General features: G+C 43.0%; 3 protein-coding genes across 4 annotated transcripts; 1 reads left to right on the top strand and 2 right to left on the bottom strand.

Moving 5' to 3' along the window:
- Positions 1 to 1,360: 1,360 nt before the first annotated feature.
- On the bottom strand, positions 1,361 to 3,044 carry LOC109417557 (uncharacterized). The gene has a single exon (XM_019691631.3). The coding sequence runs from the start codon at positions 2,886 to 2,888 to the stop codon at positions 1,608 to 1,610; it is 1,281 nt and encodes a 426-aa protein (XP_019547176.2). The 5' UTR covers positions 2,889 to 3,044; the 3' UTR covers positions 1,361 to 1,607.
- Positions 3,045 to 3,162: 118 nt separating this feature from the next.
- On the bottom strand, positions 3,163 to 3,973 carry LOC115255382 (uncharacterized). Its single transcript, XM_029853431.2, has one exon. The coding sequence runs from the start codon at positions 3,821 to 3,823 to the stop codon at positions 3,182 to 3,184; it is 642 nt and encodes a 213-aa protein (XP_029709291.1). The 5' UTR covers positions 3,824 to 3,973; the 3' UTR covers positions 3,163 to 3,181.
- A 4,209-nt stretch (positions 3,974 to 8,182) lies between these two features.
- Positions 8,183 to 18,732, top strand: LOC109417684 (GATOR2 complex protein Wdr59). Of its 2 annotated transcripts, XM_019691745.3 has the most exons (6): positions 8,183 to 10,248; positions 10,441 to 10,576; positions 10,641 to 10,806; positions 10,872 to 11,004; positions 17,612 to 17,641; positions 18,036 to 18,732. In XM_019691745.3, exons 1-6 carry the CDS (start codon positions 8,371 to 8,373, stop codon positions 18,588 to 18,590), a joined length of 2,898 nt encoding a protein of 965 aa, XP_019547290.3. In that variant the 5' UTR covers positions 8,183 to 8,370; the 3' UTR covers positions 18,591 to 18,732. The 2 variants fall into 2 exon arrangements, with proteins under 2 accessions (XP_019547290.3, XP_062706440.1); XM_062850456.1 differs by lacking the exon at positions 17,612 to 17,641.
- The last annotated feature ends 7,338 nt before the right edge of the window (positions 18,733 to 26,070 follow it).

Raw genomic sequence — 26,070 nt, 5'->3', positions numbered from 1 at the left:
ACAGAATTTCCTGAGATGAACCAGCCTCGGGCTGAAAATCTCATAAATAAAGACATAAAAAAAAAAAAATAACAGAATTTCACAGTGCACTTTGAAAATCACATCTTTATTCAGTGCCAGCACAGACAAACAGGCATACTACTCAAATCGGAATCATCGCACGATTTAACGGTCATTTTGAAAATTTAGTGTGGTTCGGAATGTGCTCGCATGTGTCATGGTGGCGCTGCTGTGCCTCATTTTTGCAGAGAAATGAACACGACGCCGATCAATGTTTACATAAAATGACTCAATCATGAACCTTCATTCATGTTTTATGAATGGATGACGCCACGAGGGAATCGTCACCTGCAAAATTGTTACATCGAGCCGAGGGAAACAACACCTGCAAATGAATGCTTCGGATTGAGCATTATAGAGGGTGCTAGTGAGATGCCAAATGATTTTTTGAGGCAATTTTCTTCTAAGTAATATGTCTGTTTGTCTGTGGTGCCAGTTTAGCCGCCCTGGCCCTGTACAGACCAGTCACTGAGTAGTTATTTTTCTCGGTGTACGTATGATGAACCAAATTCTGACTTCGAGTAGATATTTTTAAGGTGCCTTATAATGCTTGAGCTATGCAAATTGCATACCTAACCGGCGCATTTTATCTTCCACCCTCATTCACACCCAGAAAAATACTTACTCAGCGACTATGTACTTTTCTGGATGGAGGTTTGCATAATAGCATCATTTATGCGATATAGTTTTGTTCAATGTTTATCATAGGCGAAACTACTGGGGGTGCCGGGGGTGCCAGGCACCCCCTAGCCTTTTGATGCTTTGCTGCGAGATATGGGGCGATGAATGACCAATGAATGAACTAATGAATATTTGTTTGTAGTGCACCCCCAGGTAAAATTCTGTAGTTTCGCCTATGATGTTTATCTATATTATATGAAGTTCAACCATAGACTGGTTTAACTATTGCTAATTCCTACTCCTTATGAAACAATATCAAGTTCAAACTTTGTACAGTAGGTATTATTGATGTGTTAGCGAAACCAAATGTAACGACAGAAACTACGGCAGGTGAACACTTTTTAATCGGTTCCACATCCAGGCACATACTATCACCAATACTAGTTTAGGGGTGATACACAAATTATGTCACGCAAAAATCGACCATTTTCAACCCCCACCACCACCCCCCCCCCCCCCCCCCCTATGTCACACTTTTTGTATGAGACCTTATTTTTTTTTTGTATGGGTCGTCACGTTATGCAAAACCCCCCTCCCCCCTAAAAGCGTGACGTAATTTATGCATGGCCCCTTACCAGATTAATGACTAGGTTTACAAAATTTTCAATAAAGGATCAGCTTTTCACTTTTCATATCAACTATCGGTGTCTTTATTTGCTTTTTCTACAATAGGTACAGATACAGCTTAAATTTAAAAAAAAAATGTAAAATTAAAACTAATTCTCTACTGGGCAAAAAATCGGTTTGGCTGTGAACGTTAAAACTAATTCTTGTTCTTCTTGATTTCGCAATGAACATTATTGTTACTCTACTCGATCCAACTAACCTCGCGTGCTCTAATGCTATTCGTATGCTTGCTTAAGTGCCTAAATAAAAACGTCTACCTTGCGATAGATCAGTGTCCGACAGATGGGACAGTAGCGATCGTAGTTCCCCAGCTGGTCAGCGCATCGTTTGCACAAACACAAATGTCCGCACGGCACCAGCACCACAGACTTCTCGTTGTCCTCGCAGATTATGCATAGGCCGATGGTGGTGGCAGACGAGGCATCGTCTGGATTGAGCTTTTTGCTTGGACTTCCGCTGTTCGTTTGAGCAAATGGTGATACTTGGCGGTGGCGATTAAGGTGAGATCCGTGACCAGTTGTCGATTGGTCCGATGAAGAAGATGACGAACGGGATGAAGAATGCTCAGATTCCGATGAGTGGTCCTGCCGGTTCTCGATGCGACTGAAGTGGTGTCTCTGCACGCGGATGTCGACTGGGACTCGGCGTCGATTGGACAACGTGAAAAAGTTACGGATGAACGAAGCTGTACGATGGACTCCGGTGTCGTAGATGTGCGACGCTCGACTATGCAAGAACTGGAATCCGGCAAGAATGGTCAAGATGATGAGGTCGATTGTTTGAGCGATCCTTTCCTTGAGCTGAATGTACTTTCGGCGAATTCCTCGTCCATATGGCAGTAGCTTCCGGTAGAAATAGCGAAGGATTCGGAAGCAGAAGTTGGCCACTCTTTTACTGCATTTTGGATTCATGTACGCCACTATCAGGATCACGATTCCTCCGACAGATTGCAACGGAACATCCTTTACCAGATAGTATCCAATCCGGGACAGAATCTCCCAACTCTTGGCTCCAATGTCTCTTGAAAAAAGTCCAACGACTTCGAGGCCAGCGTCCAAGTATTCCCAAAAGTTCTTGGCGAAATGTCCCGGCAGTGTAACTAGGAACCAAACTCCGTTACCGACCAGCACCAGCATTTGTTTGACGAACTCGAACGTAAAGATTGGAACCGTGAGCAACCGTCCGGAAAGCAGCTCTCCAATTCCATGGTACCCCGCTGCAACGGCATTCCCCACGGACACTACGCCATTCACCAGTCCTTCACAAATGGCCACCAAACATCCGATCACGAACCGGGCAATCGCGCTCAAGCCGTTCCGGAAGTCCTCCACAAAGTACGAATAGTCCTCGTAGAAGACCACCATGAAGTGTCCGATGGCTTGCAGCACACTCCACACCAGGGTGGCCGCATAACGAATGACTTCCACCAGGACCTTGCCGATGAAGATGCTCACCTTGAGCAGGTAGCTGATCAGCTGGAACACATTCACGACAAAGTCCGCTATCTCCGACAGAGCCATGGCCGTTGCTTGCACAAGCAGAAGCAGTCGTTGTCGTTTTTATCCGTGCGAAAGGCTCTCACTCCAGCTCGAGTTCTTAAATTTCACATTGCGCTTAGCACTTCTATCTCTCGATTCCGGATTAAACTGATAACTGATAAAGCCTGATGGAAATTATCTTTTTTTTTTTTTTTTTTTTTGGATTTGTCTTTTAGACAGGCTAAGACCACGGTTGGTCCATCTCGCCCCTGGGTGTACTGTTGTCTTTTCGTTACATGTTTAGTTTTGTGTTTGTTACATGTTTAGTTGTCTTTTTATATGTGGATGTTGTTCTCTTCCAAAAACTTCACTATTTGCTTCATTTCTTCTTCACAGCCTTCTTGTAGAATCACTTCTAATGGTTTCATATACTCCAATGCCGGAAACTGACTTCGACTTAGGTTGTATTGTGGGCACTCGTAGATTATGTGTTTCAGATTTTCGGTTTCTTCACACCATTCACACAATTCGTCTTCTTCCCAACCCCATTTCGCCCTCCTTTCTTTCGTCATACAATGTCCACTTCTAATTCTGTTTAGAATTTTCACTTCTTTTGGGTTTAGTATGAGCTCCTTACTCCATATCCGTTTCCCTGGTTTCTCCATCAATTGGTAGTGCCATTTTCCTTTGTCTTTCGACACTTCCTTGTACTTCCGGTTCCAATCTTCCCACGTATTTTTCGCGCTCAGGACGAGCGCGTCTCCAGCAGTTACTCCTTGGTAGTCCGATTGTTTGTGCTGTGTTTTGGCCACTGCCAGCTGATCGGCGATTTCGTTCCCATGGATTCCCATATGGCTCGGTATCCATTGTACCTTGATCGCACTTTCCGCATTGTTCAGGAACTCCTTGTATATCTCTCCTATGAGATAGTTGTTGTCCACTGCTCTTCCATTTCGTATCATCTCACACGCACTCATTGAGTCCGTGAAAATGACCGCTTTCCTGTATCCTTTTGCTTTGATGAGTTCCAGTGCTTTTAAAATGCCGAGTAGTTCAGCGTTCGTGATTGAAAAGTTCGAGTTGATGCTCTCCGTGATGTTGTCCGAGTCTGCTTCATCGTATACCGCTATGGCCGTTCCAGTAGACGTTTTTGAAGCATCCGTGAAGAACTTTGTGTGGTGTTTGTACTTGGTTTGGTACGCTTCCTTGAACCGTGCCTGCCACACTTCAGGTGCCGTCCGCTCCTTTTTTAGCCTTTCTCCTGATAATGATGTTTCTACTATTCTGTCCATTTCCACTCTTTCAAAGGTGCGCATTCTCATTAAGCTTGGGAGCTCCCTGTCCGATGGGTTCACTTGGAAGAGTACGTCCAGATGTTTCTCTGCAACCTCAGTTAGGAAGGATTCGTTGCCCATTTCTCTGTCCATGGTTGGGCCGACGAACTTCATGAGTGGTGTCCTATACCAGATTGTCCTTATCAGCTCCCTTTTTGTCAAGCTTTCAATCCGCAGCTCCATCGGAAGTTGCCCCGACTCTGCTAGCATGACATGCACCGGGGTGCTGCTGAGGTAGTTCATCGCCTTCCGAATGTACGAGTTCTGGAGTACCTGCAGTTTGTTGCGGTGTGTTTTGGCCGCATTGCCGTAGATTGTTGCGCCGTATTCCATTCTACTACGAATTAGAGCATTCCCGATCTTTACCAGGGTTTCCGGGCTCGCTTCTTTCCGTGACAGCATTTTCAGCAGTCCCAGTTTTGCTCCAGCTTTTGTCTTCACTGCTTCGATGTGCTTCCTATGCGTCAGTCCTCTATCCAGTACGTATCCCAAATATGGATGGGTGTTGACCAGCTCAATCTGTTCACCGCACACTTTTACTTTGAGATGCTCGGTCCTCTTCCTTGTAAATGGAATTATCGCTGACTTGTGGCTGCTGACTTTCAGATTCAGTTCGTTGAGCTTTCCGAAAAGCTTGATTAGGAATCCAGTGCACCGCTCAGCTGCCTCTTCCACTGTATCTGCTCTGATGATGGCCGCGAAATCGTCTGCAAACTGCACCAATTCGCAGTTGTCGTCCGATAGTTCGTGGAGATTTGCCGTGTACAGGTTAAAAAGTACTGGGGAAAGTGGGCATCCTTGGGGAAGGCCTTCTGACACTTCAACCTCAACTTTTCCAGAACTTGTTCTTAAGACCATTTTCCGATATCTCAAGTACTCGTGGAGCCACGATACCAGTTTTCTGGGTATCCCTAGCCAGAAAATTATCTTTTGAACAAGCGAAATCAGTAAAACTCCGTTACAGAAAATTTAGAAAATTAATTTTATGCAAGACCGGTTGTTTTGTTTAGTCTGTTGACAGTTCACGCTTACCTGAAACTACCCATCGCATGGGTCGATCTTACCCGGATTTTCATGTTATCAGAAGTTGTCAAAATCCGGGTAATCGATCTCGCAACAAAAGAGTCATCTTTACTCTGATTATGGGTAAACGGCTCTTTGCGAAAATCCCGATACCCAGCTTTTCTTGGTTGTATGTTGATGGCTAAATCTGGGTAAACATCTGGGTAAGTGGCATTTGTCAAAACTTTTACATTGTTCGCAACGTGTTCCGAAAAATTAGAGCCTGTGGAAAATTTTGCAAATTTTGGATTGCGAAAGCTGCAAACTGGTAAGTAATCCGTATTCTCCATGATATTATGCTTGTATTTATCATTAAATTTATCTCGAAATTTATTATCCAGATATTTTTGCAATTTCCCCAGCTGCAACATCTTTGGCGATGGAGGCCGATGTAGGCGCGCGGAACGCAAACTTGTTGCTCGCCTTCTGCAACAGTCATAACATCACTGGTAGGTTTTTGTACATCTGCTAATCGAATCATTCAATAACTAATTATATTTTCCCATAAATTAAGAATCTGGCCCAACTTGGAGAAACTGCACATCTACACGATTATACAGGCGATACATGCGAGGCTGGCCATCAAAGTCCGGAGCACGATAATGAACGTAGGATCACCATATCACTTTGCAAGCAATTTATTCGTCAATATAAATATTATACTAATGTAATTTTATTTGTTAAGACTTAAATAAATCCTATGTATTTTATTTTGGGAGTTTTTGTAACCAGGAAAACGACAGTTCTATGAGGCATCCCTTTCGTGTATGGTTACTCATTTATGTAAAAATGGGTAGAAAATACCCTGATGAGAAACGTCTAAATCAGGGTAACCGTTACCCAGATTTTGCAGCCGATACCGGTAACCCAGATTTGAGTAAAGATACCTTTACCCACTTTAGAGTAACTGCAGTTTTGCTCGATCTGGGTCGCTTTGACATCAATCTGGGTAGCTGAGGGTTAGCGTGTTGGAAGCGTCCGTTTGGGGACGACGGTGTAATGCTTCACCGTGGGGTCAGCAACGAGTAAAATCGGTTCAAATATTTACAAAATGAATCATTACGAGACGTTTCGGCACAGACAAACAAACATATTGCAGACTATTATCGTCGCACCACCAAATCGAAGTCGTCGCTAGAAGCACATGCGAAGTTGCAGCTGCGAAGTAAATTTGAATCTATTTTTTCTATTGCGCATCATTAAGGACATATTTGAGCGAATCCAAAGATGGCCGTCACAATGGCTGCCTTGCAAATACCGAAAGCACGGATCTCGTTATCCAAGCAACAAACATAGCTAAAAAAGCAATGAGTAGCCTTGCTCACTCGCGGTAAACATTGAGTAGAATTTTCGTTTTCGGGCATTTTGTGGATGACGAGATCGGTGCTCTCAAAAACGCGAGTCAAAAATGCACCTGGACGCGCTCCCATTTCACCTTAAGCTAATTAAGAGCAACAATATGCACTAATCCAAATTGAGTTGCGACATTTCTAAGTAGGTTAAAAATCAATTTTCGCACGTTCGGTCACTTCGTATTTCGACCAAAAGCATAATACATCCCAAATTGGACTATCACACTTTTTTTGGTACGCCTAAAAAGTGTGATAGAAGTGCACATTTGGCTCGGATCGTCTCGACGTCTTCAGTGCACTTATTCCTCCATTTACAAGGAATAAGTGCACCGAAGACCTCAACTCGATCCGACGTGGCCCTGCGCTGCAATCACACTTTGAAGGTGTGTGCACACTATTGTGTCCAGACATGTCCAAACACTGCACTGCACGAGGAGTCGATGCTCAAATACACCACCGTGGGTGCCAAGCCACCACCTAGCTCTCCGTGCTTCAGAACGAACACGCACCGTGTCTGGCTCAACACCGGTGTCGGTGGCGGTGCTCAGGCACTGGGCACGGTGTTTGACGCTTCGGGTAACACGGAGCCCGAGTGTTTCCGATTATGCAAAACACTCGTGCGAGTTCAAGCGCTCGGTGCCGTTCATTCTCCAGCACCAGTTGCAAATGTTGCTGGTCGACGACGAGAGTGAAGTACTTGGCGGCTCCTTTTGTGTCTTTCTCGTCCCTTCTGACTCAGTGGCTCTGATGCAGCCAAGCTATCACGCACTGTGGCCGAGCTCACTGCTTTGGTGTTTCATACAAGGGAAGATTCAAAAATTACGTCCATCGTTTTTCGGGATTTCTAGACCCCCCCTCCCCCCGCTGTCACGCAATTTCCCTATACCCAATACACGTACTGTCACACTTTTCTAGACCCCCCCCCCTCCCCCAAATGTTGGACGTAATTTTTGAACGTTCCCCAATCGGAAACACACGGCCTCCGTGCCCAACCAAAACTGAAACACGGAGCCGAAATTGAGGCTCGAGTTATAACACCGACACGAGTGTTTCACCAGTCGCACTATGTGTTCATCAGTAGAAGCTGAACGAGGTGGTGATATGAACACACACGGTGGTGTGTTTACGGGCAAACACGCCACCGGTGCGGCACGGTGTGGTGTTTTGCCCATGTCTGATTGTGTCAGTCCAATTTGGGGTGCAGTCAGCAATATTACTTAGAAGAAAAATGCTTCAAATAAATCGTTTGGCATCTGGCACCGCCGCGAAATTTTCTTTTTGTACCAACCGCATTCCGTTGCCGCATTCCGCATTCCGTTCCCGTTCCGTTTTGGTCGGCATTGCGTTCGGGCCTATACTTAGATTGATTTCTGGTTCTGCTGTGTTGATTATTTAGTACATCGGAATGAATTACATCGGACGGGTTGCATTTATTTTTTGCTATGCAGTCTCGTTGGCAGTTCCGTGATGGTCATTGAGAATTTCTAATAGAATTTCCTTCAGTGCCTGCTCAAAGCCTACTCGGTGTAAATGCATGCGGTGTACCGGGAAAAGATCTCTGCTCTTATCACATGTCAAATAACAAAACAAAAACAAACATTCTTATCACTAAAGTGGCTGCGATTTTCTTGCTTATCTTTGATTTTTCTATTGTTTTCCAAAGTAAACGAACATATTACGGTAATTCGATGTGGAAAACGAATGGCAACTGTTTAAGATGTTGATGATTGAGTAGCGAGTGGTGTTTCAAGTGTTTTATACGATCGAGCCGCAATCATGTTGTCGTCCTTCACGGAGGGGCCCCGCTTCGGAGCCCTAGGTACAAGCCTTCCGACAAGTGGAGGCGTACCGAACGTCGTCGGAGGAGTCGAAGCCGTTAGCTGCCTATCCCGTCGCAGTGCTTGGGTGCGGGAGTATCGCGATCTGCAAGCGAATGTCATGTCGGTCGATTGGAGCGGCTCGTGGATCTTGCTGGCCGGGAGACGCCAGTTGGCGCTACAATCGATAAAGGATTACGAGTTGCACGATTCGCCGGTGATGCTGAGCCGGGAGGACGGCAATGGAGGTAGCCCCGGGGGGTTGAGCAAATTTCCACGGCCTTGGAAGTACGAGGTTTCGGCGGCGGAGTGGGCTATCTGTAAGGACAGCCAGGAGTATTGTGCCATTGCGACGAGTCAGACGATTGAGGTGCTGACCTGGGAGTCGGGGAAGCCGACGATCAAGCACTCGCTGAGGGCACACACCCGGATGATTACGGACATTGACTGGCACTCGAAGATTCCACACTTGCTGGCGAGTTGTTCTATCGATACGTTTACGCATCTGTGGGATTTGAGGGATCCGAGGAAACCGGTGCTGTCGCTGAATGCGGTTTGTATGTCCGGAGCCAGTCAGGTGGGCTTCAACAGGGTGTCCGGGAACTTGGTTGCGACGGCCCATGATGGAGATTTGAGGATTTGGGACCAACGGAAGGGTTCGTGTCCCATTCAGTACATAACGGCGCATTTGTCCAGGATCCACGGGATTAACTGGAGTCACGATCACGAAACCAGCTTGTCGACGGCCAGTCAAGACGGAACAGTGAAATACTTCGACATAAATAATCCTAGAAGGGCAGAGAAGATCATTACGACATCCAGCCCGGTTTGGAGGGCTCGTTATACTCCGTTTGCGGATGGATTGGTCACAATCAGCGTTCCCCACCAGGGCCGTGGCGAGAACAGTTTGCTGATGTGGAACAACTCCCGGCAGGATGCTCCCATTTGTTCCCTTATAGGCCACACAGATGTGGTGCTGGATTTTGCCTGGCGCCGAACAAGCCTGACTGGAACCGATCCAGAGCTGATCACTTGGTCCAGAGACCAAACGATGCGCATTTGGCGCATTGACGAGGAAATCCGGAAGCTTTGTGAACGCTATCCACCAGAGGATGACGACGGTCTGATAATAGAGGAAAGTGGTAATTTGTCCAGAGTCAATTCCGGAAACAATCTCAAGAGTCCAACGCGAGAGAAACAACCTTCGGTTTCACTTCAGCACGAATTCTCCCTCCTAAACCCAAACATCCCACACATAGACATCGAAGTCCTTGATCCGGTGAAAAGAACCGCTACGGTACGAATCTCGGTCAACGGATACGTCATCATGCTTCAGGTGAACTTCCCCGTCCAGTACCCAAACAACGGAATCGGCCCGGAATTCACCTACTGCCAGGGAACCTCGATCGACGACAGCCTATCCGTGGCGCTGATGAGGGTTCTCCGTTCGACCGCAACTCAACGCGTCCGGAAAGGCCGAACCTGTCTGGAACAGTGCCTTCGAGCGTTGGTCACCCAGCTGAAAAAGTCCTCCTCCAACGGAGACAAACATCTGCGGTTGCAATCGCCCCGGCTGGAAGGTGCCCTCAGCAGTGCCCTGCATGACGCTTGTATCCCGTTCCCAAAAACTTCCGGTGCCCGGTTCAGTCAGGTCGGAATACTGGTGACCTTTTCGCGGCCGCTCAATACCAAACGGATCAGCCTGAAGCATCAGAACACAACGCCCAGGGCTCTGTCGGCGCTCAGCGGAGGCTATCTGGGGAACGTGATGGGATCGCAACCGATTCTGTATGCACATCGCGATCCGAGTGCTTCGTCGTTCTATGTTCACGATAGGGTGAGTTTGTTTCAATTGTCCTTACACTAGTTATATTTCATGTTTAGGAACATTCATTATAGATATCGGCTCAGTTCTACAAATAACAACGACATAAGTCTACAATGTTTTATGATAGATAATTAATATTTAATTAGGTGCGTTCTCATTTTAAAAAAGTATAAATAAGTAAAAAATTTCCTTTTTTTGCAGCAAAAAACCTCCCGAAACCGTGGAACCCAACCGAAGGTTTGTGTCGCAACGGTAAACGTTTACGACGTTTCGAAAATATTGTACGTCAGCAAAGAACTAGCTGAAAACTACATAATCAACACAACGAATGTTGCAGGTAATTGACTATTGAAATGCTCAAACTTAAAATTTCCTAGCTAATACCTTAAATCAATCCGCAGAAATGTGCCGCCACAACAAGGAAGTGGCGGAAAAGTACGGCCGACCCGACCTGGTTCAATGTTGGTCGCTGGCCGAAATGATCGCACAACCCAACACCGACTTCGACGCGGATGACGACATGCTGTGTTCGCAGAATCCTTTCGCCAAGAGTTTGCTAGAGTCACTGTAAGTATTATCCAACATAATGCAACCCAGAATACACTTTTTAACGGCTATCTCCTACCGAGCAGGATCAGTCACTTTGCAAAAATCTACGACATCCAGACGGCGGCCATGCTGTGCTGCGCCTTCGGACGGCACTGTCCATCGCTGTACGAGCTGTCGCGTAGTTCCAGCTCCAGTAGCAAATCCGTCAACCAAAGCGTATGTATGCATTTGTGTGTTGCATGTTGTTGTTGTTGTTGTGGCTCCGAGGTAGATTTAGGTATACCTTTTAAGTGTTGTTACATTGTTGGCTTTTGTAGTAGATATTGCTTTGGGTGCAGGATTATGTTTGGTATACCTATTTTATCCTATCTTTATCTCTTAATCATTTTTCCTGTCGATGTTTTATTACATTTGAGAGTTTTTCATTATCGGTTTTACTACTTAGGTCATTCGTTTGCTATTTTGCATTTTCATAGAAGTATTTCACCTTATTTTTTTAAAAAAAGTTAACCATTATTGGTTGTGCTAAACTTATATTGAGCAAACCTAGCTTCATTATGAGGTTGGAGCTTTGTTTGCAAAAAAAACTAAGGATCGTCGCATAGGGTAAGTTGCGGATTACTATACATCAAATATAGAAACTATAGAAAATCCTTAGGATTTTTGCGGTATCTCTTAAAAAATCTTAAGAACAAAAGAAAAAGAAATGCTTGCTGAATTATGAGAGCGATCAGCCATCTGCCTTCTATCAAAGCTGTGGCACCAACAATGAACTAGGAACAAGACTTTCTTATAGTGTTGGGCAAGATGCGATAACGTGTGATCTGGTGGTCGATCAACACAAGGATGTGCATGGTGAGAGTTAAGGACCGTTTCTTCAACTACATCATCATAAACGTGCACTGCCCACATGAAGGGAGACATCAAGGCGAAAAAAAAGCGTTCTACAAGCAGTTTGAGCAAACATACGATGGTTGCTCGCGGCTCAACATTGAGTGGCTACGGAACGTAGAAGTGGCTCAAGTCTACGCTCAGCAGTTAGTTGTGGCCAGGGCCCTACCAACGGAAAAGCAGCTTGGCTCAGCTACACCTGAAGATGGCTGAAGGGACATTCTATCCGCCATAGGTAGTCCTCGGCTGCAGCACTAGGCTCCACGACTCCGAATCACAGAATGTGAACAATTGACAAACGAGAAGAATCAGCAGCATGGGTGTGAATGTTGCAGCATCGTATGAGAGCGAATGAGGCGCGTTATAGATAGGCGCGGATCAGGCAGAACTTAGTCTTCCGGAGAAAGAAGCTCCAGCAGGAAGAACGAGATAGCGAGGCGATGAAAGAGCTGTACCGTAATCCGGGTCCAAATTGATCACTTTAAAACAACTTTTGCGGATAACATTACTGGAAATTCGAATATTAACAAAAGAATTTCTGTAAAATCAGTACCCGGTAGATCTCCATGAAACTACGTGATGTGAATTTAAATTTAAACTTGAAAATAAATAACTTCAAAATAAAAAAAAATAATGATGCCACTTAGAGGCAAAATTGATCACCATACAATTGAACATCGGTTAGAAAGGAAAATTTTCTTTTCCGCTGAACTTAGCTCCTCTATACCTGAATAACGCGTTAAAACTTTTACAACTAGTTAGTTTCAAAAGTATAATCGCCCAATGCTAATTACGACGTGTTTCGCAAACCCACTGTGTAGATGGCGGTAGTAAGCAAACGTCAAACAGAAGCAAAAACGATGCGAGCGCCGCCGGTGCCTAATTTGCGTACTTCGATTATTTGAATCGAACGTTAAAATCGTGGACGAAGGAGGGGAGTAGAATGAGACGTCTGTTTGTCTGTTTCTGTATGTTAGACGTTCAACACCAAGGAAGAGCACGCACATGATGTCGATGGATTATGACAGTGTCTTGTTCCGGAAACGGTCACTTGTGGTAAAATAACATTTTATAAATCGACGTATTATCCCAGGCTTTTCTGCTCTTATTCTACCTTGAACATGATGGCGCCTAATGGAAAGTTCAACGAACAGTGACAGTGAAGCTTTCACAAAATATTAATTAAATCAACACACATTATGCACGTTTTGCTCTATGCGGTGATACTCAAAATGATTTCTTCAGGAAGATCTCCAAGCATTTCTTATGAATTTCTTCAAAAATTTGTCAAGGAATCCTTTAGGAATTCTTACAAGGACTTTTTGAAGGAATTTCTACGGAAGTTTTCTCCAAGAAGGAATTTTGTAGGAGTTCCTCACGGAGAATATCTTTAGAGAATTTCTGTGATCAAGCTTGGAGCCATACCTGAATAGAGCTTTGGGAAATTTTCTATCAGAATTTTTGAGGAACTCCCGAAGGAGTATGTACTTGTAGAAATGCTTGCAGGATTGTTTGGAGGAATTTCTAGAGGAATCCTTGAAGAATCTTCTAGATGAATTATAAGATGTAAGTGTTCGGAAAGAATCATTAGGTTGATTTTTGAGATATTTTTGATTTCTGAAGGTTTAATACAAAAAAAGCAATTTCATGAAATCTAGTATTACATGTGAACAGGACCTAAGACCGCTTTAGTAAACAAACATGTTATAGTTGCGGTAGGTCTCAATCTCGATCAACCCACGCATACCTATACCTACTATTAACAAATATTGTATGTGTGTTCTTCCTGATAGCAGTGCGCGATTGAATCAAGTGTGTTTACAAAAAGCATCTAGGCTTTTCGACACGTTAGGCAATTACGTGAAGGGTTTTTGAAGAAATTTTGAAAGCAAAGGGAATTTTGGAAGAATTTATTATGATATGCCTGGATTATTTCTCAAACGAATCAATGGAGAAAACCCCATAGAATTCCTCTCAAATTCTTCAGTACATGGTTTGAAACCAAACTGTGGGAGGCCTTCATCCAGGGGGTCGCGAGGAACAGTCGAATATTTTACTGTAATTTTACTGTAACAAATGAGAGAATTTCTATGGTGGGTCGCGAAAAGTACGTCTGCTGGCAAAAGGGGGTCGCGTACCTGAAAGTTTGGGAACCTATGCTTTAGTACAAATCAAAAAACCATCATCAAAAAAAACCTATAGATTGCCTTTGAGGAATGTCTGCTGGAGGGTTTGAGGGAATTTCTGTAGGAGCCTTTGAGGAAATTTGTGCAGGAATCCTTTGGAGATGAATATGTTCAACCTGAAGGAAAACTTTGAGAAATCCTTGAAGGAATCTTGGAAGCTTGAAAAAGCCTTAGAGAAAAAGATTATTTTCTTACCTGAATTCTTGAAGGATTCTTGAATGAATTGTGAAAGAAGACTCGAAAAAATCTCCAAAAGGAATCTTTGAACGATTTTCTACAGCAATTTAATTGGTCGGGGTTCTGCTAAACCGAACCGAAGACCATCTTTTGAAAAATTGAGTTTTCTTTACCATTGGATGAAGAAATTGATGATCCTTCTTCCATGTAAAAATGCAGTAATTCTGACAGCTCTTCGTGGAGTAAATTCAAAATTTCTGTTTGGCAGAACATACAAAAAATAAAATTACATCCAACCAGAGTGAACTGTAAACCATTCCATAGAATCAGCGGAATGTTTTAGGTTTGGTTCAGATGAAGAACATTTCAAGTTATGCTCATCGTCGTCAAATTCCTAACTTCCAACCGACTCATAGTAGCAATCTGTGGGAGAATTGAACACCTTATTAGAAATACGGATGTTGGAGGATACAATTTTGTTTCGATGGTGCTGATCGCCATTTTTCCAAATCACATTCAGCCAGACCGAACCACTGCATTTTAGAATCTATTTATTCTCAAAAATACAAAAATCAACTGGTTTTAAACAACTGCGTTATATCGACACACCTCATACTGATAATTAAACACAGAAGCCGTCATTGAACAACAAGGCTAATAAGAATAATAAAGCTTGAAAAAAATCAAACACTTGGTTCGCTTTGGCTGATCGAAAAATGGCGTTTCCACGAAAACCATGCTAGAGAAGAATGTTTAGAACTTGATTCAGACTTAACGACTGACCTTCAGCTAAGTAAAATGACCTAGAGGTAACATGCTTGGTTATCACTTATAGGGCCCAAGTTCGAATCTCTTTAATATTTTCGATTTTTTTTTGTCTTAGTTCACTTTGACAGATCATTTTCATGGTTTTCTTCGACCAGTATAAATTTGAAGTACACAAATTGCTCCATTTTCACATCTCAGGGCCTCAGGACATGCAAGGACATCATTTTACATAATCACTCTTGCTCTGAGCCTGCTCATGCACCGCCTTTAAAAAAAAAAGGTGGGAAGGGCTGAGCTGGGAGGGCTTCCGCGGTTCATATTTCAAACTATTTTGAAACCTCCATAATATACGCGTCATCTCTGATTCATGTAAAGAATTTTGAGTGATATCGATTTCAACTTCATAGACGATGAAAAATCGAGTTTTTTTTCACAATCCGAATGGTTTTCTATGAAACAAAGAAACAAAGTCAGCCACACTGAACTATAAACCATATTCCAATTTTTTTGTTCAGCCAGAGTGAACTGAGTGCGAAGTACTGAAAAATTAAATGTAATTATATCAATGATTTGAAATAATTTACATGTATTCTTCGTCTCTGATGATTAATAAAGGCTTGTAAGTTACATGTGTGTGGAAAAGTTTCAAATAATCTTAGTTTCTGTTTATTTGTGAGTGGTTGAACTTTAAGCTTAATTATCTCGGAATAAAGTTTTTGGCGCTTAGTTTGGTTTAGCAGAACCCCGGCCAATTATAGGTGGAATTTCTGAAGTAATCCCTTCAGACATTATTAAAGAAATGCTTGAACAAATTCCAAACAAATCCTTCAAAGGACTTTTAGATAAACCATTTGAGGCATTGCAAAAAGAACGCTTGAAGAGATTTCTAAAAAACGTTAAAGGAATTCCTAAAGGATTCCTCTGGGAATCCGCTTAAGGAATCATGTAGGGTCGCCCCAAAGAAATCGTTTTTGGAAAGCTTAAGAAAAACTCTTTATAGAATTCTTGGGAATATTACCAAAAAAAATATTTCAGAAACGCTTAGAGGAGTTCCCCAAGCAAGCGCTGGAGCAACCTTTGAAGGAAATCTTGGAGGAATTTGTAGGAAAAAGTCCAAAGTAATTCCTAATTCTTAAAAAAAACAAATATTTTATATGAATTTCTAAATTTTTCATTGGAGGCTTATTGGAGGAATTTTTCAAATTGAAGACTGACCGGATGAAAAACAACAAAGCCGCTGGAGCCTATCTCTAACTTTATGGCGCCGTCCATCACCGTCCATCACTGAACGCGCTACAATGGACCAGATGTTCGTCATCCGCCAAGTGTTGCAGAAATGTCGCGAATACAACGTGCCCACACATCACTTGTTGGTCGATTTTAAATCGGCGTATGATACAATCGATCGACACCAGCTATGGCAGATTATGCACGAATACGGATTCCCAGATGAACTGATACGATGGATCAAGGCGACGATGGATCGAGTGATGTGCGTAGTTCGAGTACCTATCAGGGATACTCTCGAGTTCGTTCGAATTGCGTAGAGAGTTACGGAAAGGTGATGGTCTTTCGTGCTTGCTGTTCAACATTGCTTTAGAGGGTGTAATAAGAAGAGCGGGGATAAACACCAGTGGAACGATTCTCACGAAGTCCGTTCAGCTGCTTGGTTTCGTGGGTGATATTGATATTATAGCTCACAAATTTGAGACCATGGCGGAAGCGGACATCCGACTAAAAATGAAGCCGTAAAAGCCGTACGTAAATGAACTGGATTAGCCATTAGCGTGTCGAAGACAAAGTACATGATGACAAAGGGTTCTTGGGATGAAGTAACGCACCCGTCACTCCGAATTGCTATCGACGGCGATGAAATCGAAGCGGTTGAAGAAGTTGTGTACTTGGGCTCACTGGTGACCGCCGACACCATGGACTCTACGTGCAGAGGATCAACGCGCCCTTGGAGTTTTCGAACGCAAGGTGTTGCGTTCCATTTACGGTGGAGGGCATCTGGAGAAGGCGAATGAACAACGAACTGCATCAGCTGCTGAAAGAACCAACCATAATCAACACCGCGAAAATCAGAAAGCTACGGTAGGCGGATCATGTCATCAGGATGTCGTATAGCAACTCGACTAAAATGGTCCTCGAAAGCCATCCGACCGGTACAAGAAGACGTGGTGAGTGCAAAATTGGAGACGCACAGCCATATATCGATATAGATCGAGTCGAATGGAAACGACTAGGAGTACGTATACAGCTGTATACAACAGAGGACAGTCAGGCCTAAGTCTGCCCGGTATAAGGTGAGGTAAGGTACGAGCTCAAGATCATCTCTGCATTTCACTGATATAACGTGAAAAAGTTTTGTTGGGCTCTAAGTTTCTTTTTGATACCGGACATAATAATGTACATGAAACATGAACAGAAAAAGGATGCGGCAAATAAGGGCAACGCGGCATAGAGATTACAATAAGTTGACTAAAAAAAGACAAGTTGTGTTCCAATTACTTACGGGGGATGATGGATTTGTGGTGTATTTTTACGAAATTTTAGATTGTAGCTGCTTGAACACAATGCATTCGGCTGGCTAAATATTTGCTATACATATTCCGCATATCTAAACATAAAGCAAATAATTTTCCTTCCTACGTTCCCTATTTGTCCTCTTCGAATACACATATTTCCAATTCATTTGCTAACCTTTCTTCGTGGTACTAAAATTGTCTGTGTTGTGTTGGTATAATTTGGAATTCCCTCCCTTTTACATTTGGATTTATTTTTTCATCCATCTTTTATAGCACTTTCTTAGTGGTCTGCGCAAAATCAAGGTAATTGGTTTAGTTTTAGTATAGTGAAAAGAAATTCAAGGTTCTAGTTTCATTATTTCTTCGCGAATTCGGATCATCCATCATCAATTCATCGAGATACTTCAAACTCAAAACACTTTAATAAGAGAATTAACAAAGATTTCTTGCGCGGTGAACTAGAATCAGAAGCATCTAACATTACAAACTAATTGTTCAGTTCAGTTTAGTGAAGTGAAGCATCTAACATTTTGCGAACATTAGCACCAGTTGCACGTTTTACACTTTGCGAAGATATTGCATGTGGACAGAACGATGGCTTAGTTCGAAGATTAGCCTAAGGCGATAGAGTACTATATCTTGTAAGCTCTCGAAGGACTCAGTAGCATTGATATTGATGTTGTTTCATCCGACTTAGCCAAGTGGATCGCCCTACCACACGATCCTGCCGGTGGATAGTGGTGCCAACTCTAGCAACGTGTGGAACCTGGCCCAGCAGTTGAAGCACCTGCGCAGTAACTCGTGGTCGGATTCGTTGGACGACTGTCGCATAGCCGGAATTGGAGATCCGATCAACCGGAGTCTGCTGGGCGATAGCAATCGCTACCTGTACGATAATTTCAAACGTGCCTACGCGGAAATGCTGTACCGCTGGGGTCTGCTGGTGACCCGAACCAAGATCTTAAAGTATCTGTCCAGCTACGTGGATCCGCCGCGGTGTGTGGAGTTTGTGACGGAGTGTCCTCTGTGCTGTCGGATCGGATCACCGGCTTGTTCCACGTGCAAGAAACCGGTGCTGTACTGTACGCTCTGTAGGCTTCCGGTACGTGGTGCTGCCAACGCGTGCCTTCACTGTGGCCACGGGGGCCATACCGAGCATATGCGGATATGGTTCGACAAGTACGACGAGTGTGCCACGGGCTGTGGGTGCCATTGTTTGCAGAAAAGTTCAGCGCTGTGTAACTTGAACTGAGGTAAGAGCTTTACTGCCCCTATTCGCATAACAGTCCCATGTTTGCTGGATTTCCTATTCACATGGGACTGTTGTGCGAATGGGGGTAGTTTAGGTATGTATATCTATTAGCCTTTTTGTTGAATATAGATTTTTATCTACATCAGTGGCGGAGTTATTTGAAAGAAGTCCTAGTTGAATTTGTTTGACTGCAAGGTTCTCTGGATCCCACAAACCAAATACATAGGTACCTTACCTTACCGGTCAGACTAAGGCTTCAGTGTCCTTTGCTGTACGTAGGAGTCGTCTTCATTCGACTCGGTCCATGGTTGTGCGTCTCCACTCTGCGAAAGGTCCGTAGATCGTCCTCCACTTGATCGACCCGCATCTAGCTCGGTTTGTATCACGTCTTCTTGTACCGGTCGGATGGCTCTCGAGAATAATTTTAATCGGGTTGCTATCCGACATCCTGATATCGTGACCCGCCCACCGTAGCCTCAGCAGCTGATGCAAGTCATTACTTACCTTACTTATCGATCAGGCTAAGGCCGGGGTGGCCTCTGCTGTACATAGTAGCCGTCTCCATTCCACTCGGTCCATGGCTGTTTGTCTCCAGTTCCGCACTCTGCGTAGGGTCCGCAGATCGTCCTCCACTTGGTCGACCCACCTACCCAACTAACATTTTTGCTGAATAAAAGCTTAAGAGAGCTTTCTTCCGAATGCGTTTGCTGCAAAAGCACTTATGCAGCTACTTTTGTTAGTTGGGTAGCTCGCTGCGCTCCACGTCTTCTTGTACCGGTCGGATGACTCTCGAGAACCATTTTAGTCGGGTTGCTATCCGACATCCTGATGACATGACCCGCCCACCGTAGCCTCCCGATTTTCGCGGTATGGACGATGGTTGGTTCTCTTAGCAGCTGATGCAGCTCGTGGTTCATTCGCCTTCTCCAAGTCCCGTCTTCCATCTGCACTCCGCCGTAGATGGTACGCAACACCTTCCGTTCGAAAACTCCAAGGGCGCGTTGGTCCTCTGCATGTAGGGTCCATGTTTCGTGCCCATAGAGGACGACCAGTCTAATCAGCGTTTTGTAGATAGTTAACTTCGTGTTACGGCGAACTTTTTTCCCTCGTAGAGTTCTGCGGAGTCCAAAGTAAGCACGATTTCCTGCCACACTGCGTCTCTGAATTTCTCTGCTGGTGTCGTTGTCGGCGGTCATCAGTGAGCCCAAGTACACGAATTCTTCAACCGCCTCGATTTCATCACCGTCGATATAAATTCAGGGTGGCGTGCGCGCTAATTCCTCCCTGGAGTCCTTTGCCATCATGTACTTTGTCTTCGACACATTAATAACTAGTCCGATTCGCCTGGCTTCACTCTTTAGTCGGTTGTATATCATCAGCGAAACCTAGCAGCTGAACGGACTTCGTGAAAATCATTCCACTCGTGTTTATCCCCGCTCTCCTAATTACACCCTCTAAAGCAATGTTCAACAGCAAGCACGAAAGACCATCACCTAGCCGTAACCCTCTGCGAGATTCGAAGGGACTCGAGAGTGTCCCTGATACTCGAACTACGCACCTCACTCGATCCATCATCGCCTTGATCAATCGTATCAGTTTATCCGGGAATCCGTATTCGTGCATTGCCATAGCTGTTCTCGATCGATTGTATCATAGGCCGATTTGAAATCGATGAAGAAGTGATGTGTGAGCACGTTATATTCGCGTCATTTCTGCAACACCTGGCGGATGGTGAACATTTGGTCCGTTGGAGCGCGTTCATTGATGAATCCAGCTTGATATTTCCCCACGAACTCTTGCAATCAGTGATAGACGGCGGCATAGAATTTGAGAAAGTATCTTGTAGGCAGCGCTCAGTAGTGTGATCGCGCGATAGTTCCCGCTATCCAACTTGTCGCCTTTTTTGTAAAAGTAATAGGGTAATGGTCGAATTTTGGACCCCTAGAGGACATTAGTTTGAATTTAAACTAAAATCAAACAGATTCAGTGGGTGTTACACATAATGATGATGTTGGTATGACCGTAAAAGCCTCTACTGTCCGTCCAAAATACCCACAAGTTTATTTCTGGCTGAAAATTTGATGAAAATAACTGATTTTTGAAGCATCAGTTTTCACTATTTTGGACACTTCAATTTATTTTGGACCCTCTTAAGTATATATTTTGGACACCCGCTGTTTAAACCCACTTGAAACTGTTTTCGGAGAGTCTGCCACTTGGATATGCTGGAGCACATCCTATTTACTTGATTGACAAAGGATGATTAGACGAACTTTGTGAATTTAATGCGCTAGAATGATAAAAGTTTTTGTTTACATCTGCAAGTTTCCCCAGCACCACTTTCTCTTTTCGTAAACATGCCGCGACACTCGCACGGATGGCGAAATTACCAAAAATAATTTCAAGGCAAAGAATGATATTTCCAGTGAGGAAATGATTGCTGCTCTTGCAGAACAATCTTATTAAGCGAATGATTCTAAAAACTTTTGTCATCTCTTCATTAAAGCTGTGAAAATTATGATAATACGATCCAGGGGGTCCAAAATATATGGGGGTCCAAATTATATTGGTTACCCTACTTCCTCCTCCCAAATCAGTGGTGTGCTCTCACCTGTGCTTCTTCAGAGTATTTTAGATGATCGCTTGGTAGTCGATCTGCTACAGCGGCTTTGTTGTTTCCTACCAGCCAACCTCCTCTATATATTGGAGGTTAGGAGCCGCAAATCTTTCATTCCCCACACGTACTCCTAGATCTGTTATATTTAGTGCTTACAACGTCGTCATTAAGGTGCTCATCGTAATGCTGCCGCCACCTCTCGACTACCTCACGCTCGCTCGTGAGAAGATTCCCGTGATTGTCTCTTGTGGTACAACCTCTACGCGAGCGGTTCAGCTTCTCGTACACTCAGCCAAATAACCTTAAGATTTCCATAAGGCCCAACTTATGAAACGGCCTTTAAATAATTCATAATGATTCGGATGAATTTTATAAGGTCACTCTATGACGTAAAATCGTCTCACAGCTTGGCTTTTATTCACGTTTAGCAACATGATATTCTCAAGCGTCGGTAGCCGTGTGGATAAAACACGGGCTCGGTGATCCCGACGTTCATTAATCGAATCCAGTCTGCATCATTTTAAGATTTTTTTGTTCTTTTCATAAGTCTATCTTATAAAATTTGTCATAGCAAGCACGATCAATTTTCATAAGGTATTCTTATGGCATCCATAAGAATTAGTTATAGCAAATTTTCATAAGGTATTTCGATGAATTTCGCTAGTTTTTTTCGCTGAGTGTAGAACTTCCGTGTGTGCTTAGCGCGGTAAAGCTCTTCCATTGCTTCGTGATCTCGTTCTACCTGCTGGAGCTTCTTCCTCCGGAAGACTGAATTTTGCCAATTCCGAGCCTGTCTATAACGTGCCTCATTCGCTCTCGTACGAATTAACCGAATTTACCGTCGATTAGAACGTGGTCGATTTGGTTTTCTGTTTGATAGTGGGGTGATCTCCAGGTGGCTTTGTGGATATCTTTGCGGGGGAAAAAGGTGCTTCGGACTACCATACCACGGGATACTGCAAAGTTTATTTACACATCGCTGGCCGTTATCATTCGATACGGCGTGCAGGCTATTTCGCCCGATTACTGATCTGTATATTTTCTCCCTTCATACCTGCGCGTTAATGTCGCCAACAACGATTTCACGTCGTCTTTTTCGTCATCAGGTCTACCTTCATGTGGGCAATGCAAGATCAGATGACGCTGTAGTTAAAGAAACGGCCCTTAAGTCTCAAAATGCACATCCCTTTCATTTTTGCTTATAAATGGGTTGTTTCTGAAGTTGATTCGCTGATCTAGATAAATAAATTGCAGCGAGAAACAAAGGGTTATGCATCAGCTTCCTGCGTCATTCGTTCATTTTCTGTTCAACTATCAATGAAAGATTGTTGTTTGAGTTTTTGAATTCATAAGTACATTTTTCCCAGATAAGGAAAAAATCGCCAAATGTTATCCGTGGCAGTTAAAAGACACGGACACGTTCAATGCTTCTCCAGTGATCAATTCGCTCTTTGAAGGAAGCACGACACTAGACAACGGACTAGCATGCAACGCCCAGTGGCACAGCCGAAAACTTTTCCTGATAGCTGCGGCGGGAATCGAACCCGCGCTCCTCAGCACGATGCGACTAGGTGGTTGGTGACACTAGCCGCACGGCCACGAAGCAAACTTTCAATCACCAGAAAAGGGCTGTTCCAATGGGTGACGCAATCCAGTTTTGGTAACTCCTTCAGGCTCACTTTGAACATGCTTTTGTACGGCCCCTTTCTCAACGTTTTCACCACCATCCGTACTTCCAAGAGCTGGGGTTTCAATGTTGCCTCTATTTACGAAGCATTCACTGTCAGTTGAAAAGTATGCTCTGCACAATGCACCGTTTGCAAAATGGGCTCCAATATTTCCATTTTCTTTTTTTTTCACTTCTCTCAACCTCTCTCTTTCGCTTTCATTACCTTCATCTTCTTCATCATCCAAATCGTCATCTGATCTTGTTTCATGCTCATTCGTATCTTCCGTCATACTCATCAGTAAATCGAAGGCATTAAGGACGTCCTAATGAACGGTTTTGAGGCGATTAATCATTACTATCATGTTACTTGCATTGTCATTTGTCATCGACAAGATCGCAAATCGATGCCATATGGTTGTAGAATCCGCAATATTTCATCGCTTAGGTTTGCAGTCGGCTGACATGTACTTCAATCATGTCCAATGTTCGGATATTCATGCGATTTTTCTTCACGTACCGGATGTTAACACAAATGAACTCGCGATTCATTGTTGTTGCAATAGAGCTAATAAACTATAGAGGAAGAATGTCGCTGGCGTCGCCGCTGCAACATCTCTTGCTGGCGGAGATAGGCAGGGCTATAAGTGTCAAAGCGAAAATGTATGCAGTTTGACAGACAGATAGATACCCGACATGTTTTCGACCGAGATCAAAGGGAACACCAGCGACATTCGTCCTCTATAGTTTATTAACTCTATTGTTGTTGCCCAACCGAGCTTCAAACAAAAGAAGATACCAGTAGATTTTTCTTCTGAAATATTTGCTTCTGAATTTGAGTGCATACATGACGTAAAATTGATTCAATCGTTTCGGGGTCGAGGTGGCGCGATTTTTTTAAACCTTCTTCTTTTGGCCTTCTTCTTGATCCTTAAAAATGCAGGATAGCGTAGTAGATTCAAGGGGAGTCCATTAACCGTCAGAAGTTTCATCAGTGAAGAAGTGAAGGTAGATTCGTCCACACGAACTTCAATTTTCGGGATTTTTCTAGTCGGTTCTCCGTCATTCTCATCATCCTCGTCGTTAAGAAATCCAAAATCACGAGCGATCTTCTTACGCATCTTTATGTAATGACGGTAGTAACTGAACTGCCGTGTGCAGAATAGTTGTCTCCCATGTTAATATATTATGGATATATCCAACGAAAATAAAACAGTTCTGTTAATTTGGTCATCAAAACAAAGGTGTTGGTGCGTATTAAAAGTGCGAGTTTGCCAATAACTTTACCAAAGGTTTTCTCTAAACTTTGATCAAATTATTTCCCAGAAGATCTGGTATCCTGGATAAATACCAGGAAGAATTCCTAGAGAAATTTCTGTATGAGTTTTAGTTGGAATTTCTGAAGGAATTCCTGTAGGAATATTTCAGCAAGAATTTCCAATGGAATTCATGGAGTAGTTCTTGAAGAAATTCCTGATTTAGTTCGTGAAATACCTGAAGGAATGTGTAAGAATTGGTGGAGAACCACTGGAAGATTTTCCGAAGATTTTTTTTTCTTAAATACCTAGAACGTTTTATGAAGAAATTCCTGGTGAAAATTCCAGCACAGTGGCAGGCATTGTTGTTAAGTAACATCTCTTTTGTTATAACGGCCCCAAAATGCGTTGATCAAACGAAAATGGGTCCCTGCCTAATGTCTCTCTTTACTGTCACTCCATGTTATTGATATAGACATGTCAAAGGCGTGGAAATTTCTGAAGGAATTCATGGAAGGCTTTCTAAACGATCCTTTGGAGAAATTTTGTATAAAACCATTGGCAGATTTTCCAACGGAATATCTAAAGAAATTGTTGAAGGCATTCCAAATATATGATTTTTATGAGGAGTTGTTGAGAAAATTCATGAAAGGTTTCCTAAAGAATTCTAGTAGAAATTTATGAAGCAATCTGTAGTGAACATGGACCAATTTCGGAAGAAATCAATGGTAGATTTTCCAATCGATATGAGAGATTTTCTTCATATAAAAAGAAATCTGCAGAAGACTTTCTGAAGTAAGCTTTGGTTTGGTTAAATTGCTAAAGAAATCTATAGACAATTTTCTAAAAAAAATATCTGCAACATTTTTTTTCCTTAGAGATATTTTTGCAGGAATTTCTATTAGAATTTCTGCAGCAAACTCTGGAAAATTTGTAAAGAAATTCATTGAAGATTTTCCAGAAGAAAAAGTCGTGGTATAGAAGAATTAGAAAAATGAAGAATGTTTGAAGGAACCTGTAGAGGAATTTCTGAAGATATAAAAGAAAATTTATCCCTGAGATTTTTTGAAAAAAAAATCCTTAAGGAAACTATGGGATATTATCTAATAAAATACTTGAAGCAATACCTATTAGAAGGAATTCTTTGTTTTACGGAAGCGAATGACTTTTTGTTAAAACCTCTTTAATAAATAAATAATAATAATAATTAGAAGGAATCCTTTTCATTATTTCTGAATAAATTCCCAGATAACTTCCTGAATTTTTAAAGAACTCCAGGATAAGGAATTTCTAGAATTTCAAAAGCATACTGATTTTTGTTTGCTCATTAAAAAAAATATTATAGTTGTTAAAAAATAGAAAACAAATTCTCATAAATGCCATAAATATTATGGCAAATGTTCAACATAAACTAGAAAAATCTGTTTTTTTTTAGAACACGGAAAAACGTATGTCATTTTCGTTTTTGCGGCGGTGCTACACCGCTTCGTGCTACACTTTCCACTGAAAAAACGAACATTTTTGGTGCAGTTGCGTTGGTGTGCGTAAATAAAAACCAAAATATTTACAACTTTGCAAACGCTGATTGGGGAAGATTCAAATATTACGTCCATCGTTTTTCGAGATTTCTAGACCCCCCCTCCCCCCTCTGTTACGCACTTTTCCTATACCCAATACACGTACTGTCACACTTTTCTAGACCCCCCCCCCCCTCCCCCAAATGTTGGACGTAATTTTTGAACGTTCCCTTGGTGGACACGGTGCGCACCTGGTACACTCTCGAATTTTTGAGTGCTACACTATCTTGAGCGGTGCAGAAAAAGTGCTACACCGGTGTAGCACGAAAATCAAAAACGAACACTTTCGGTGCAAAAGTGCTGCACCGGTGTAGCACCACCGCAAAAACGAAAACGACAGTAGAAACATATTATTGATATTAGA

This window comes from Aedes albopictus, chromosome 2 (genome assembly GCF_035046485.1).
Source record: "Aedes albopictus strain Foshan chromosome 2, AalbF5, whole genome shotgun sequence".
NCBI classification, from domain to species: Eukaryota; Metazoa; Arthropoda; class Insecta; order Diptera; family Culicidae; genus Aedes; species Aedes albopictus.
The sequence above is the reverse complement of the archived record's forward strand: the minus strand, read 5'-3'. Positions and strand labels throughout refer to the sequence as shown.